At 36.3% G+C, this 16,482-nt stretch overlaps 1 protein-coding gene across 2 annotated transcripts in view; it reads right to left on the reverse strand.

Annotated features, from left to right (window-relative positions):
* PIK3C3 (phosphatidylinositol 3-kinase catalytic subunit type 3) overlaps window positions 1–16,482 on the reverse strand; it is a 66,571-nt gene that overhangs the window by 5,921 nt on the left and 44,168 nt on the right. For both annotated transcript variants that reach the window (XM_026795094.2, XM_005489676.4), the window contains one exon: window positions 11,317–11,407. In XM_026795094.2, coding sequence (XP_026650895.1) covers window positions 11,317–11,407 — 91 coding nt within the window. The remainder of the gene's footprint in view (window positions 1–11,316; window positions 11,408–16,482) is intronic.

A 16,482-nucleotide genomic window follows, 5' to 3' on the forward strand; every position in this document is an offset into this window, starting at 1 on the left:
CTTTATGCCAAGTCAGCATGTTTCACGTCCTAGGTAAGTTGTTTCAATGATTAATTGTCCTGTTTAACAACTGTGACCTATTTGCTATCTGAATTTGTCCAATTTCCATCTCAAACAGTTGAGCTCATTAAAACTTTTTATATTAAAGAGCTGTCAATCAGAAATCTCTCATGTAGGCAAATATCAAATGATTTGTTTCTTAACCTTCTCATGGCTGCGACTGTAAGACACAGTTAAGTCTTTTCTAAACATTTTCCCTGAATTCACTATTTTTAGCTGGTGACAAAAATGTGAGCCAAATTATTTCAACCATTTTCACAATAAGGTTGAATTTGTGAGGTGATACCACCTTCATGTCCTAATTTGTATGCTTTCCATGCACCAAGAACACCACATACTCATCAACAGCCCTCTTTATGACAGCAAAAATGCTCCAAGATTTCAGTTGAGTGTTAACTGATTTCAGTTTAGCATATAACTCTGTGTTCCTTTCAAAGGTAATATATTCCAAAATAGTGCCCTTCAGCACTGTAATAAAAAGCCTAAGCTAGCCAGCACAGTATGGAAAAATTATAGAATTGTAGAAGCCTTTAGGTTGCAAAAGAGTTCTATAAACAAAGTTTCTTCATTCAAAATAACCATTATAACTCTGTTGCCGATATGTTTGAAGTAAGTATAAAGTAGTTTTTTCTCAACTTCCTCTCTAAAAAATGTTTGATCAATATGAAAGAATGGATTAAGCCAAAAAAGTTCAAACTTTCAATTAAACATGTTACCAGTGAGAGATTCAGCAGATTATTCTAAGAAGTTCTTGGTATGAAGAACTTTCATCTTCATAACAAACAAGAGAAGGAAGTTTATTAACTCCTACATCAGATGTTTTAGACAGTGAATGACGCACACAGTAGAATCCAACGGAATTTAATGGACTACTCACATGCTTGCAATTATGCAAAAGCTTAAATGCATCCCCAAATTACAGCAGAGATTTCTTTCACATCTAGTTTAGTGCTCACAAAAAAGGTAATGTTAATGAGAATTCATCAAAATCACTAGCTCCACTTTAAAAAAAAAAACAACAACAAAAAAACCCCACCGTAACATTCTTTTCCACAAGTTTAGTAATCAAATACTTTGGCAATCCTCTAATTTGCTCACATAAGACCTTCTCAGAATTTCTGCAGTTAGTTATATTTAAGATGCAGTTTTATTCCACAGAATGAATGACTAATTAAACCCACCTCCCACAAAACACACTGGGCACACTGAATATGTGCAAAGAAATTCACCCATGGTTAGATCTCGCAATCAGTTCACAATTAACAGAAGGATCAAATGATGCCCAGTGTTGAGTCTGTGCCTTAAAGTTTTTCAGCCCTGCATTAAAACTGATTGCTGAAACCTAAATGAGAAGAAATAAGGCAAAATTACAATTTACCTCTTGAGCTGCAACAGCAGCAGCAAGATTAATACACACTGACTTACAGCTACTGTAGGAAAGCAACAGTAATTCTTATCTGAAATCTCTCGAGTTCCAATGTGGGATGAGTTCTAAAAGCTGACAGTTTCTCACAGATGAGGTCAACAGGAAGAGATTTTTGCATGGTGTTAAAAACAGAGCTGAATTCGGGGGGGAAATTCTGATGAGCTATACAATTATCTCATTTTACGCACTTATGAATGATGACCATAATGAAGGCATCAAAGACGACCCACCTGAAGACTTAGAGCTCTCACTTTGATACTTAAATCAAGTGCATTGTTATAGTTCAGGATTTGTAAAACAGAAAAAAGAAGCTTGATGAATCTAATTGAACTTTTGCTTTGATTCCAGAAAATGAAACATTAAACTCCATTTGATATACAAATACTCTTTTGAAATATTAAATCTCAAGAGGACAACTTGAATGTTCCAAGGATGAAGAGGCTGAATAAGTAAGAACAGTCTACCAAGATACTGACTTTCAACTTGAAACTAAATTAAAGTTGTCCACTTCCTATCTCCCTGAACAGAGGATAGTTTAGTATTAAAATCTACAACAAGAGGATTGAAGTTTGTAAGGAAATTCTGTCAGCTACCCTGATACTGTGCCTGTTTTTCAATTGACAAAAATTAAAAGGGGAAAAGAATACCAAGGACAGTTCAGAAGAAAACATGGGGGAGTGAGGGTGTGGGCACAAGCATTTAAGTGTAATTTACTTGTGGCTTAACTGCTGATAATGAGAAAAGAAGGGGATCATCACTTACAGCAGAATCACACCAGAGAATTTAGCAAGACAGCAAGTCAGAGAAGGGGAAAAAACCTTTTACAGGAACAAAAAAAAGAAAAACTACTTCACATCATGATTATCCCAAAAATCTAACACACAGAGGAAGAGCACAACAGCTATAAGAATAACAGTCAATGCTAACTGATTGTAAACTCGGACTCCCTTCTTTTCCTTGAATTGTCTTCAAGGAAATGAGTACTGTTAAATGAGAGTACTTAAAATGAGTACTGTTTAGAAAATGGCATCAAAGATGTCCTATGAAGCTAATTTCACAGAAAATTTAGAAAACACACAGTAAGCCTCACAGAGCTGTGTAAAGTAGAAAAAAAAAAGGATGACAAAAAGAAGAGATGAAATATTCAAGAAAACACTAATCATCTTATTAAGAACAGTAGTAAAAGATCTGAGAAAATGGACAGGCCTGGGTTTTCATTCAGTTGAATGAACCTCCAAGTTTAACCTTCTGCCTTTGGCTATTTTGTGTTTGGAAGTGTAAAGGGCTCAGGATTAAGAAACTGTAAGAAAACACAGGTGGGAGAGTACTACTGTGGGTAAGTGCACTTCCCTGCAGAGTTCCAAGACTCACCTGCACTTTCACCTTTTGTTCTCGAAGCACAAGACTGCCCTCTCCCTTCCACTGAAGAGGAGATTTGTGTGGACTTGTTGTGTCCTCAAATCAGACTTACTGTACAATATAGACCACAGTTACCATATTAAACTCAGGGATTTTTCACTAGCAAGCATCTTCTCACTTGTAAAACATTACCAGAAATGGATGAGGTACTTAGCACTCAGGGTTAAGACAAACTGGAAATTCTGTGGAAACTTTTATAATCTTCAGGGCAGCTCCCAAATCCGTATTTCATGGATACTAATAGCTCTGTTTTTCAGAATTACTGGTGGTAGTAATGTATTGTAAGGTGACATATAAGATGTACGTATGAGAACTCTTTGTTAATCCTGTTTAGTTTTCAGACAAATTATAAATCAGGCATTCTGAAGACTAGTGGGTGCTCTAGTATTTGTTCTTCCAGCAACATTAGGCAACACTGCTTATGTTTCATACAATTTTATCACACTAGCATGGGACTGTGCATTGCAACTTCAGTTGCTTTAAAGAGAAACTTCAGTGTCCTTTTCCAATGCCTCACAATATATACTGGATGTAAGCACTACTAAAATGAGACAGAGAACAATTAACAGCAAAAAATAACAAAAAAGAAAAAAATGTATTTTTTAAAAAAATATTTTTATTGTTTTGCCTTATAATTATTACATTAGTTAGCATCCAATATTCATGTGGCAGAAATTGGCACCAGGTGCTTGGCTTAATCCTTATCACATTTCATCTTTTTCAGTAAATGCTTTGCTCCTACTCCTGTTGCTTACAGTCCAAACAATGCACACCACAAACTACTCAGATGCTTTATTTGCATGAAAAACTTCATTTGAGAGACTATTCTGACAAAAGTCTTTGTTTCCATGGGTTCAATTTGAACAAAATGTGCTTTCTAAATAAGCCCATGTAGGTTTCTCTATTTTTTTTTTTTTAATAGAAGACAAGAAAGATGTTAGTGAATATCTCTAAACTGAACTTCTGTGAGAATTGGGGTTTTAGCCACTATGGTACTCAAAGATAATACTGTTCCAGCTCAGAATTTCATCATACTGGCCAAAAACTTACAATCAACTAGAGACTGATAAAAAGCAACAAGAGCACAAGAGTATTCTCACACTTGGTTCATGTTTGGTGTTTACTCCAACTTCTGTATTTTTTCAATATTTTGAAATTAATTAATATGCATGAAAAATCAACAGCCTAGAAACAAAAAACCTGGGTGTGCAGCTGCAGTGTCATTACCCAAATGGACAGAGAGAGGAACGTCTGCCGAAGCACAATCAGCTCAGTGGCAATGTGACACTTTTACAAAGCATAAACCTCCCTGGAGCAGTAAGAAAATACTGCTGAAACAAAGAGCCTCTTATCAAGCAGAAGTGACTTTACTTCTGCAAATTTCCTACTGGCATTAATAAACCTCTAGGAAGATTTCCTAGTACCACCTTTTAACAAATACTGCTGGTTTTGATATCCACTGCCTAAAAAGGCTTATCAAGCTCCAGCGTAGAAAGTCCTTTCCATCTCACTAACTTGGGAACTAAGTCTCAATTATCCTTTGGCTGACTGGGGAGCACAGGGGAGGGGAAAAGCAGTGTAAGTTTTACTACAAGCCAGATGGAAAAAAACTGAACAATTAGCTCAGGTTTAGAAACAAGGTAGCTCAGAAACTATCTGTACCTCCAGTCACATCTCTGCTTCAGCTTTTATACCAGTAGAATAAAAATAATTTACTTTGACATATTTAATGTTAAAGAAAAAAACATATCTGCTCTCTCTTTTTGCTAGTTTCCAAAAAAAATTAGACTGACCATTTTCTTATCAAGGGGGGTGAGCCCCCATCAGTGTAGGGTGCTCTCAGTACTACAGCCCACAGAGAAACAACTTTCCTCTCTTATGATTTTATCCTTTTTTGTGTCTATCCAAAGGTAGTACCAAAATGAATGGGGGTTCTTTCACAAACAGCAGTTAAGCTCCTGCTTATGGGAACCAGGTATTTCTGCTTTCTGTGCTCACAATAACCTCGCCTATAACGCAGCATCTTTGCAGCACCTTCTTTAATCAATGGACATCTGAAACAGAGCTCAGTCAATTAGACACTGTCCTTTAAAGCCTGCTGAGTCCTTTGTCTGCCAATGAATCATTGGTCCCTGATGATTTCTCATTTAAAGGTCAAATCTGCTATGAAGGACAGATAGAAACCATCTGGCTTTCCAGTAGAAAAATAAAAAGCTTTTTTTGTTAGGAGGTGACAATGCTGAATCCATTAGCCACATCTGAAGAGTGATGGTGCACCTCTTCCTTACGCAAAACTGGCTACATAATTGACTCCAGATTTTAGTCATTACTACTTAGAATTTATAGCAGTAGCTAATTTTACAATGCCCAACAATTAGCAATTAGCACTGCAGCTGTGCTGGAAATGGAAAAGCAAGGAGCAATGGCAGGGAAAAAAGTGAGTGTAGCGATATCTTCATTGTATTATTAGTTATGCATTGACAAGTCAATATAATGATTTCAGCCCAGTCTTTTTCCTGAAATCTGAGAAATGGAAAAGCATATGTGAAGAGTGCAAAATTTAAAGGCAATTATCTCAGAGGCCAAAGAAAGGGAGACACAAACTGAAGAGAATACTCTGCTACTTTTCAATTTAATTCCATTTTGTGACATTTTTGAGCCAGGTTTTCAGAAAAGCCTAAATCAGAGATTGGCAGTAGGAGATGAACCATGAGATGAAGCACACTATACTGACAGCTTTCATTATAAACAGTATGAAGAAGACAAAAGAAGATGAAAGGATCAAACAGACAACTAATTTTAAGCTTTGTAGTTACTTTTTTTTGGTCAAAACTGACAAGCTTTTTACCATAAAACTAAACACCAAGAATCTGAAAAGGGTTTCTCCAGGTTTGAGGGTGGAGACAAATTTCGTGCAGTTGGTAATCCCTGTTTTCCAGGTTTTCCTATGGGGAAAGCAGTGATCAATACTGGAGTGAGGGAAGTGAATCAGTACCACAAGCTGTTCTTCCAACTGGGAAGTCCTAACCTATTTTTCTATAAATGCCTGGTAAACTCACTGAGTGAGACTGTGTATACCCACTGCAAGCAGACAGCTGGTTCATAAACCAGTTTTCCATATGATCTTCAAGAACAGTTGTGAAACTTCAAACAGAGCTTTGTTTGTTTTCAGGTCAATGCTGACTCACTTATTTTCAGTCCAATTTGAACTGTGAGAATGCATGATTAAGGTCAGCACTGATTTAATGTCTGAAAAAAAATGCTATGCAAAGCAAGTCAGAACATACTGCCAAATTCTGATGTGCTCTAAATTTGTACATTCAGGTGAAACCATAAGAAGTTTCTGTTTCTTTTCATGCTAGTAGGAAAAAATTATCGTCATCGCCATCTTTCTCTGTTAAGTACATGAGTAGTCTACTCTCTTTTGGTACAAGAAGATTGTTAAAGCTCCTTCAGGGAGGATAGGAACAGAGCACCCAGATTGTGCTTACACCATCCTGCGCCAAAAAACTGTGTAAATGAGGTGCAGTCTATACTTATTTTACAGAATGTTGTATATGACAAAAGCTACTGTTCCAATTTTGCCTTCCCTCAATCAGTGTTTCTCCCAAGACATTTCATAACTTTTGGACAGAAACAATGCTTGGACAATATACCTTCTGTTAGATTTTAAGCTTGATTATACAATTGCATTCTGTCAGTGAGCTCCCTGGGATGTCCCACAGTTATTAGATGGTAGAGGATAATTTGGGAAAAAAAACCCCAAAACAGTCTGCCTTTGTTCCTCAGATTAGTAGTTATAGTTTTTAGGAATATTTTCCACACTCAGATTTTTCTAGAAAGTCTCATTCAACATATCAGTATGAAATTCTTAAAAGAAAAAGCAATCAAATCTCACAGAAGAGGACATGTTTCACCAAAGTTTCCTTATGATCTTACTTGGTTTCCTTCTATGATTAAAACTAAGAAACTCCTTCCAACATCTCTTAACTACGCTCACTAATAAGCATCCCATTATCAAGCACCAATACACTACAAGAAATGACAAGAGACAATACAACAAATAAAGACATGGAAAATAAAAGTAGTGTTCGTCATTTTATTTCAACTTATTTTATTCCAGCCATCACTACCATATGGCAGGTGCAAATTTTAGTTTTATTTAGAATATGTGCATGATTACTAACATCAAACCTTCATTCTGGCTCTAAGGCCATACAGATTATCTGCTGAAAGTTTAGAAAAGGGGAACACAAAAACTATTTCTGAATGCAGATATTACACTCTTCTGTAACCAGCAGGCAGACACTTCCTGCAAAGCACCTTCCTGCCTACTGGTGGGACAGGATATCCCTTTGTGAGAGACAAAGACAAAGATTAGACTGGGAGTTCAGCTACCATCTAACATGGCAATGCTTTCACTTTGAGGAAGCAAAATTGTGGCCATTAAAGAAAAGTCCTTCTTTAGCAATAACCTTTAGAATGATTCATGCCTACTCCATAACAGCAGTATAGCTACACCTACTGAAAAGTTCCAGTATCAAAGATCTTTATGCCAAAAAAATTGTTTGACAAAATAATTGCAGTGTAGTATTTCAACAGGCATTATAAAATATACAATATATATACTACTTCAGTAAGCATTCCTCTGTGTTACAAAAAAGGAAGTTACTCTCCTTGCAGTTTAATCATCAAACTAGTATTCAGACTAATCCAAACTGAAATACAGGTAAGCTACCTTGTTGCCTGTAAGCCCAGAGCCTGACTGGCTCCAGGCCCCTAAAGCAAAAGAAGGGCTCTACAGAAAAGTGAGCACAAGTGCTGCGAGGAAATGCTGGCTATGAACTTCACCTCTACTCTTCACCAGGGCACCTTCTTAAAAGCAGAAACATTTGTAAATCTCCAACTTTGTCTTCTGTGAAAGTGATACCCTGGTTGAAATGGCTATTGACTTGTCTCACACATCAAAGGTAATTTAATTTTGCAGGTCAGTCCAAAATGGATCTTTACCTAATTTGAGTCTGTTGAAATATATATAGATTTTTTGTTAAAGCTTTAAGGAAAAAAATAAAAATCAATGGAGATGCTGAAAGCATTTATTCAATTTTTCTACAACAAGGTACAGTATTACCTTGTTAAATGACTGAATCAACTTGCCACTCAACCCAAGAGAAGCAAGGCACATTGTTCCTTTTTCTATTAGTTCTAACAAAGCTTCTACCTGATTTCAGGTGGGCTAATGGGTATTTAATACTCCAAACAAGTTTTCTAGCACATTATTAAAAAAAAAAAAGCCAAATGACAATGACCTACTTACTGTTATACAACAGGTTAAGATGATTCTGATCCTAGTCTATTTAAAGCTATTTTCTGGTTTATCTTTTTAAAATAGAAAAATGAAAAATTGAGAACTAAAGAAAAAAATTACTTTCACAGGAGCTTTGAACATTGTCATAAGCATCCAGCAGATCGTAATAACAAACAACTGCTTAATGGGAGGCTCCTCTGCTTACCCACTCTTTAGGGATCCTGGGATGTTGTATTATTTTTGCACAAATTTAAGGAGTGCATTTAAAGGATAACTTTGAACCACACAGAGCAAACTGTCAACAGGATTCAGAAACAGCTGAGCTGACAGAAAAACCCAAAAGTTTATATAAGATAACAAAACTTGAGAGAGCTGAACAATTTAGCTATCTTCCTGACAATACCTTACTGTGCGTGTTTTGTTTTTGTTTTTGTTTTTTTTTAAGGAACCAGAACACTCTAAAATAACTTAAAAGAACCCAGGGAAGTAGAATCTTTCCTTCTCAAAGTGATTTGCATTCCTTATCAGAAACATTTGCCTTACTGCTTCAGTTCTGTCTGCTTTCACATTTTAAAGCCTCTGTAAATGGACAGCCTGCCATCTCCCATGAGGGTAAAAGTCACAGTTCACTGAGCTGCACCAGTGTCAGAGCGCAGGATCCTAACAACTAATTGCTGCATTTAATCTAACTGTGATCTGTCACGTAACAACTAAGCTCGTGTTCTTTTCATGCAATGAAAGCACTGTTATTTCTACTTTGTAATGGAATTTAGAAGCAACCACATGGATCTAATTCAGAGCTCAGGTGGTCAGAGTGTGCTCCAGTAATGCCACAGTTGTGGCTTTGATCCCACAAGGACCATTCACTTAACAGCGGGACTTCATAATCCCTGTGGGTCCTTTCCAACCCAGAATACTCTGTGATTCTGAACTTCCTTTTAGATTTTGCTGTCTTGCATGATCTACAGATGTATGCAATACTGTTATGCTTCACATAATCTTGATTTTTAATTATTGTACATAAGTGAACTGTAACATACTTCTCAGCTGTACAACAGACCTTCTGGCTTTCAATTCTGTACCTTGATTTGTTAAGTCAGTAAAATTATATTGGGAATTTACAGTGAGTAGAAGAGTTTTGAAAGAGTCTGAAATACTAACTATTGCTATATTAAAATCATTCTTTACAAGTATTTCACAGAACTCAACATTATATTATCATTAATTACTGAAAGCATATACCCTTGGACAGCATTAATGGAGAGTTTTCCGCCAAAAATGCAACACCAAGATGCTATTAAGAAACAAGGATATTGCATGTTGATAAGAAGCAAGCATAAGAAGACTCTTAGTAAAAAATATCAGAGCTCACAAGAACTGATTCAAGGCAAGGATGAACAACATTGTCACACAAGCAGTGTCCTAGTGGAAGTAGCCCATGGCAGGGGGATTGAATCAGATCATCTTTAAAATCTCTTCCAGCCCAAGCCATTCTGGGATTCTGTGATCAAAGGATAGGGAACTCTAGACCAGTAACAAGTAAGATTAAAATGCATCATAAGTCTCAAACTTACTGGTGCAAACATCAAAGAAAACAGCACTTCTGAAGTTCAGTGAAACCACTGGTTTGAGCTCCTGATGACCGTTTCAGTCAAGCACAAACTTACCCCAAATTAGCCCTATTCTACCTTCAAATTTTACTAGATTTATGGTGCATTTATCAGTAGTCTGCAATCTAAAAGATCTTCCCCTTCCTTACTGTATCACTCATGTTTCCAAAGGGTAGACAGAGCCAAATACATCTTCTTTATAAAGATTAAATTCTTAAGACAGAACTAGCATTCTGTTGGGAAGGTCTCTTCCTTGCAAAGAAGGTGTTTGTACAAAAGTGTAGTTACTTCCAGAGCTTGGAAGGTATTGAACCATTTCAGTTGCTTACTTTAGGCTTTCATCTCCCAAGTTCTATGTAAGTAGCCTACCCAACCTGTAGGGCATTTAGGGACAGAGGTGAGGTTCAAGTATCAAGTATTAATAAGCAGAAATAATTTGCTGTCATTTTCTCAGGAACACAGTTGAGTGGAGGGAACACTGTCACCTTTACCACAAAACACAGCACTTATGACTAGCTCAGCTTCCTGGATATGAAACTGAACAGCTGCAAGAACTCTTTGTATTGATTTGAAACCAAGAAACTCTAAATAGAAATGCCTGGATCCTTGAAGAGAAAAGGAAAAATCTGTGCAAGTCACAATTTAGTTTTCTTTAAGGAAATTATACTAGAACATGAAATATTTATTTGAAGATTCTGAATCTCTGCTAAAATAACTTCTTGAAAACAGTGAAGAACAGCCTATCTGAGAGACAATCCACAGCTTATTTCCATTGGACACACAGGCTCCACAAAGTCTTTTGGAGAATTAAAACAGATAGCCCTTCACTATAAATCAGATTATAAAAAACCCAGCATTTGTCTAAAATGTAAGTGTAATGAAATCCAGATGGAGATGTATCCTGTATTTTTCATGTCAACTACTGCTCCAACACCAAATGGAGAAGAATGACTTGAGCTGGTACAAAGGACAAAGTTAGAATTACAGGACAAAAGTCTGCCTTCCCAAGAAACAAAAATTTCTCATTCATGAAGATATACCAGCCTACTGGTATTAGACCTTTATTAGGTCTAATTTATTAGACCTTTATTAGGCCTTTATTAGACCACCTATTAGATGGTTATAAAACCATCCATGTCTTAAAGGTTTCTAGACTAGCTGGGACAATCTTTCATGATACAGTCAGTGTTGACTGCTTCACTTCTAAGTTTGATAAGGTGGAAACAACACTCTTTTTAGCTAAAGTTCCCATTGGAACAGAGTGCTGAAGCAGAGTGTGCAGCATTACAGGGATGATGAAAACGCATTCTGTATTCACAGGCACATGTGCTAAGTGTTCTCCAACTTCAGTGAAGAAAGGAATTGCTAAAAGCTTATAAAACAGGAGCAAGTATTTTCAGGTGAGACACAAATAAGTCATCATCACAAGTGACAGAAAATTTTGTAATGAGATGTCCTGGGTCACTGACAGACAATGAAAGCTTCACAATTACCTTTTTTACAGTCTTGTCAGGTTCAAGAGCAATATCTGGAATGTTGGCGTCCACCATGAGGGAAAATAAATTCAAGATCAAGTTGGAATACCTAAGCAGAAGAGCAAATTAGGTAAAACATCTTGTAAACTGTACAAAAGACATTTTGTAAACAATTTAAGAACTCATCATCATCTTACAAAGAACTGTCAATGCTTCAGAGATCCATTTTTAGTACTAATTTGAAAGTATTTATGTTAAAGAACACGAGATACTGACATACACTATCAAAGTTTAAACTTCAAAATCTCTTAAACTGCCAAAATGGAATAAAATGCTCTGATTTTGTTACAGTTTTCTAAAATCGTCAGAATATTTACTCAGAGACACATGAAATATAAACTATGATTTAATGTATTTTAAGTTATAATGCCATTTTCTACCTCTTTTATGATAAACATACGCTAGAATACTGATGCAAAGATTATTTTTTATTATTAAGTGATACAGCAGCATGATATTTATTTAAACAGGTGAAGTCTTCATAAGTACAAAAAATTATTTTTCCAATCACTGCAAGGGCTTTTGACATAATGAGTTAAATATTTAACCAGATCCAAGTCTTCAGTTCCTCAATTAAGCTCCAGTAACAGTGGTAGCACAGCACACTTAGGAAGTACAAATACAAAAGTCATCTATAACCATTAAAAGACAAATCAGAGAACAGTTTTTGGCTTTAAAATAGTTTTGGAAACATTCATGAGTATTTGTTTTAAAGAACACCATTTTGCCCTTGCAGAAAATTAGCTCTCAGTTTCTTTTTTAGAGGATAACTTTCAAGCTGTTCAGCAAAAACTGGAACTCCCCTTCCTCTGCAAAAAGATCTAATTCCCTTTAGGATACAAAACATGTTACTGACTTCACCATTTGAAATATTGCTTTGCTAAGAGAACCAGGAGCTTCACAGTTGAGAGCAAACGAATTCTTAGCAGCAAAACTTGTTTATTAGGAACCTGCTGAATATATATCGGCTTAGAATTGCAAGGAGTGCAAAGTATTTCAGCTAAACAAAACGTCTTCACAGCTGTATTTTACAAAGTAAATACTGCTCAAAAAAGACATCTCTCTAGATAAACTTAGTTCCAACAAAACCACTTGACACTTTATTATTATCTGGAACTAACACTACCTAATACATTCCAATATAAGTTTTAAAACATTATAAGAAAAGCACTAAAATCAACTGTTTGGCTAGAAATCTTCAGTGTCTTATTTCTTTCAGAAGTTTTACTTCACTTCCCCAAGGGCAGAGAGCTGGAGTTAGGAAAATGACTTTTATGGCAAATTAAAAGAAAAGACGGAAAGTTAACTCTACCATTTTGTTTCAGGTCTGGCTAAGAAATATGGCAGTCAGGTTGCTCTGCTGCTAGGAACAGATACCACAGATTTTAATCAATTTTTCTTCCACTTGCCTGAAACTAGATTTCCTTTAACACATACTTAAATGTTACAGCCACATGCTCTGAAGTCTCCTCCTAGATTACTAGTACCTTCTGTCAGTAGTTTTCCCTTCAAACTGACAGAGAATCCACAGTCTCAGAGTCCCTTTTGCTCTTCAACCACGTAGAGGATAACAGCTTATAAGCACTACAGGTTATTGGAGCTATTTATGTGATGGAGGCTTGTAAAAAAAGATTTTAAAGGTCTAGGGATCATTGTTAGATGCCAGTTAAGAAACAGTTCTGTTCCATACAATGAAGTCTTGTGATTCTTGAGGAGTAAGATCACCCAAAGATACTCATTTGGGGGCAAAAAAACATCAAGAAAAAGTAATCTGCAGGGAGACTATGGAGTGGAAAAAACACTAAAAATTAAGGAAGAATTGCTCACTATAGTATTTGCAGATCTGTCCTCTGCCCCTCACCCCAACATTTCGATAACTCAGTAATCAACTGCAAACCTTCTTACAGGCAACATCTTTGTAATCCATGAGGATTACAGCTGGGGAATTGACAGCCCAAACTCATCTGAGAGGAGAGATTTTGCTGAATCACCTGAGTTAGAAGCCTGACTTGTAAAAAAACAAACACTGTTATCAAGCAAGGTATATCACTCATCTTTGACATCTACATTACAAAGGCCCCTGGAATGGCTGACATCCATCCACAGCCACAACAAAATCTGAGCCAGGTTTTCCTGGTCTTAAGGAGGTTTAAGGAAATACCTAAACTAAAATCTAAATCCTTCTCACATTACTCTTTGCTTTCTTCAAACTCAGTACAAATTAACTTATAAAATCAATGAGGATTCAGCTGCACTGAAGGGTGATTAACTTCTGTTTTGAACATCAAGTACTGTTAAATAAATTCAACATGAAAATTCTACTTCTACATAAAAAAGGTCTCATATATCAAGAAACAAATCCACATCAGACAAAAGGTCAAATTCTCATTACTGTGTTTTCTGAGACCAGTAACTTTTGTTTTCAATTAGTTAGTATCTCAAATATCTGCTTGATCCTAAGCATTCCTTTATTTATTTTTTCAATATTTACCAGACCCTTTGCATACAGATGTCCTAAACCAATCAAATATTTAGCGTGCTGGCTTTACAATACTCTACCAAATATGAAGCTACAGACACCCACTATAAAGACAAGGACAGGAAGGTATACAGTTATCTGCAGTCCCAAACCAAGGCCCTGCTGATCTTAGTCAATAAGTCAAAATTCCTAAGTTTAAAATGCTTTAAGGATGCTACCTTTCTTTCAGTGGAACATGGGACCCCTCATGACAAAATTATCTTCTCAAGAGCACGAATATTCCCTAATCATTGTCATGTCATAGTTAGCTGTAATAAATTATGGCATTTATTCTTCCCAAAGTATTTCTTTGCAGTCCAAACTCAGTGAATATGGACCTGATCCTACCCAGGTTCACTTCTGTTCTTCTCTCTTCACCATCGAATCCCAGCTTTTAGAACACTATCCAGACACTGCACTACAATCTTTCCAAAGGAGCAGCACTTCCCAAGGACCATCACAGCTTTCCTTTTATTGCACAGTGTTTCCATTCAGATCTGGACTGCAGCCTCAGTCACTAAACAAAGAACAGACTGGGGAAAAAACTACTCCAGCCAATTAAGCTACCTCACCCACACAGAGAAAAAAATCTTAGCCCAAACTACAGCTTCTGTCCCTACTCCAACTTACCTACTACTCCTCTGCCCTTTCCTATGCCCAGTAACTCAAACTGAACACCTTCTCACAGGATTAATGCAGGGGAAACCCTTACCTGGAAGGAACAAAACAATGTAGAGCCATTTTCACTCTGGAAAAAAATCTGAAATGCTCTGACTGATACCCTGCTGTCATAAATTGCCCAGAGAGGGTGCAGAGTCTGCCCCAGTGGAGATATTCCAGAACATTTAGAACATAAGCCTGTGCCATGTGCTCTGGGATGACCCCCCATGAGGAGGGAGGTGGGACTCATGAACCATTTTGTCATACTATGGAACCTGCTGAAGATGTGTAAGCAGGAAATTCTTGATGGAAAGGAAATGCTGACATGTAGCAGGATTTAAACATCTTTAAACAGGCTCAACATGTATAACGAAAGCAAAAGAGGCTGCTACAGCCCAAGTCCTGCTGACAGCCACAATTTGCCCTGCAACACATTCACAGTGCAGCAGCTGCTCCTTCACTACAGCACTGCTGACAAAGACACTTGACTGATTACACTATTACTAAGAAAGCAGAAAGCATCTCCTTATTCCTACTCCCTAAGAAAAGCCCCAAACTAAAGAACATACAGTAAGGATCATATGCCAAACTGTTTACAACCAGAAACAATGGACATAACTATTCCTTCACTTGTAACTTTAAAATTCCTTGTATTTTTTTTTTCATTATGCAACATCCATTCCACTAGGAATCCTGATACGCCAAGATACAGTACTTGAAATATATAAAGAATTAGTTATTCCTCAGGGAAATAAAGAACTAAAATAAAGCATAATCTGATGGAGATGACAGTTTGCATTTTGTCTTAGCTATCAGAGGTTATGATTTCATACTACTTGGCCAGAAAATCTGTCTGTGAATGGGTTTCTGTCAATATGCAGAACTGCTAGAACTAAAGTGTTCCACAACCAATTATTCTTTTTTAACAAGTAATCTTAATTATTTTTAGTTCTAGCTGCTTAAAATAATTGTTGCAGTAATTTTAATATTATCATACAGTATTGTTGTTGAAAGTCTTAAGGGTATTTATCTAGAACCATGTAAAAATATTTTCCAATAAAATGAGCAAATATTGGCAATACTATAATTACAACTACAATTCCAGACATTAAAAATAAAACCATCTTGATTTACAGTTTAGTTCTATACCCAAATTACCATTATACTACACACATTTAATGATGATCCTTGTAGCAAATCATTACATAAATTAATTCAATGAATAATCCTTCATTGACACAACAGACCTTTCCATTGAAACAGCTAGGTTTAAACAGAAACAACTCAAGTATATGACAAATAAACACAGCATTACAAAACAGCTTTAAGCAAAGTTCAGAAGTTGGACTGTTCTCTGAAGCCACAAATATTGCTTGCTGACAACACGCACTATTTTTTCAAATTGTTGAATGGCTTTTTAACACATTAATAAATTCAGTTCCTAGACCAACTCCTTAATCTTCCTCCTTTTATCAACTGAAGAACCACCTGCAGCATTTTATTTTGTAACACCGGCTGCTTTCCATAGTCCAGGTACTTTTCACATAAGCTTACCATATTAACAATTTCTTACACATACTTGAAAGTTTCCATTAGGTAATCTTTGATATTAAAATGAAAATCTTTCCTCTTCATTGAAGATGTGCTAAATCCCTAGACAGACCAGGAGTGCTTACCTGTCCTCTCTTCAAACAGAACAAAATTCAGCTACTTGGCTCAGAAAATTAACAGGTAGGTAATATAGTCACTGCAAAGAAATGAAGCTGATTCTAAATGTAAAAGAAAGATCTGTTGGATCATAGACACCAGAGTCTATAAAGAGTTTTTAGCTGCCACAATTCTGGGTATTTAAAGAAATTTCTAACGTGCTTGATTGTCACTACAAGTTGCTAATTTTTGTCCCACAGGAGCTGAACTGAACTAAGCATATGTGTGTGTCATCTTCA

The sequence above is a fragment of the Zonotrichia albicollis genome, chromosome Z (genome assembly GCF_047830755.1).
Source record: "Zonotrichia albicollis isolate bZonAlb1 chromosome Z, bZonAlb1.hap1, whole genome shotgun sequence".
Taxonomy (NCBI): Eukaryota; Metazoa; Chordata; class Aves; order Passeriformes; family Passerellidae; genus Zonotrichia; species Zonotrichia albicollis.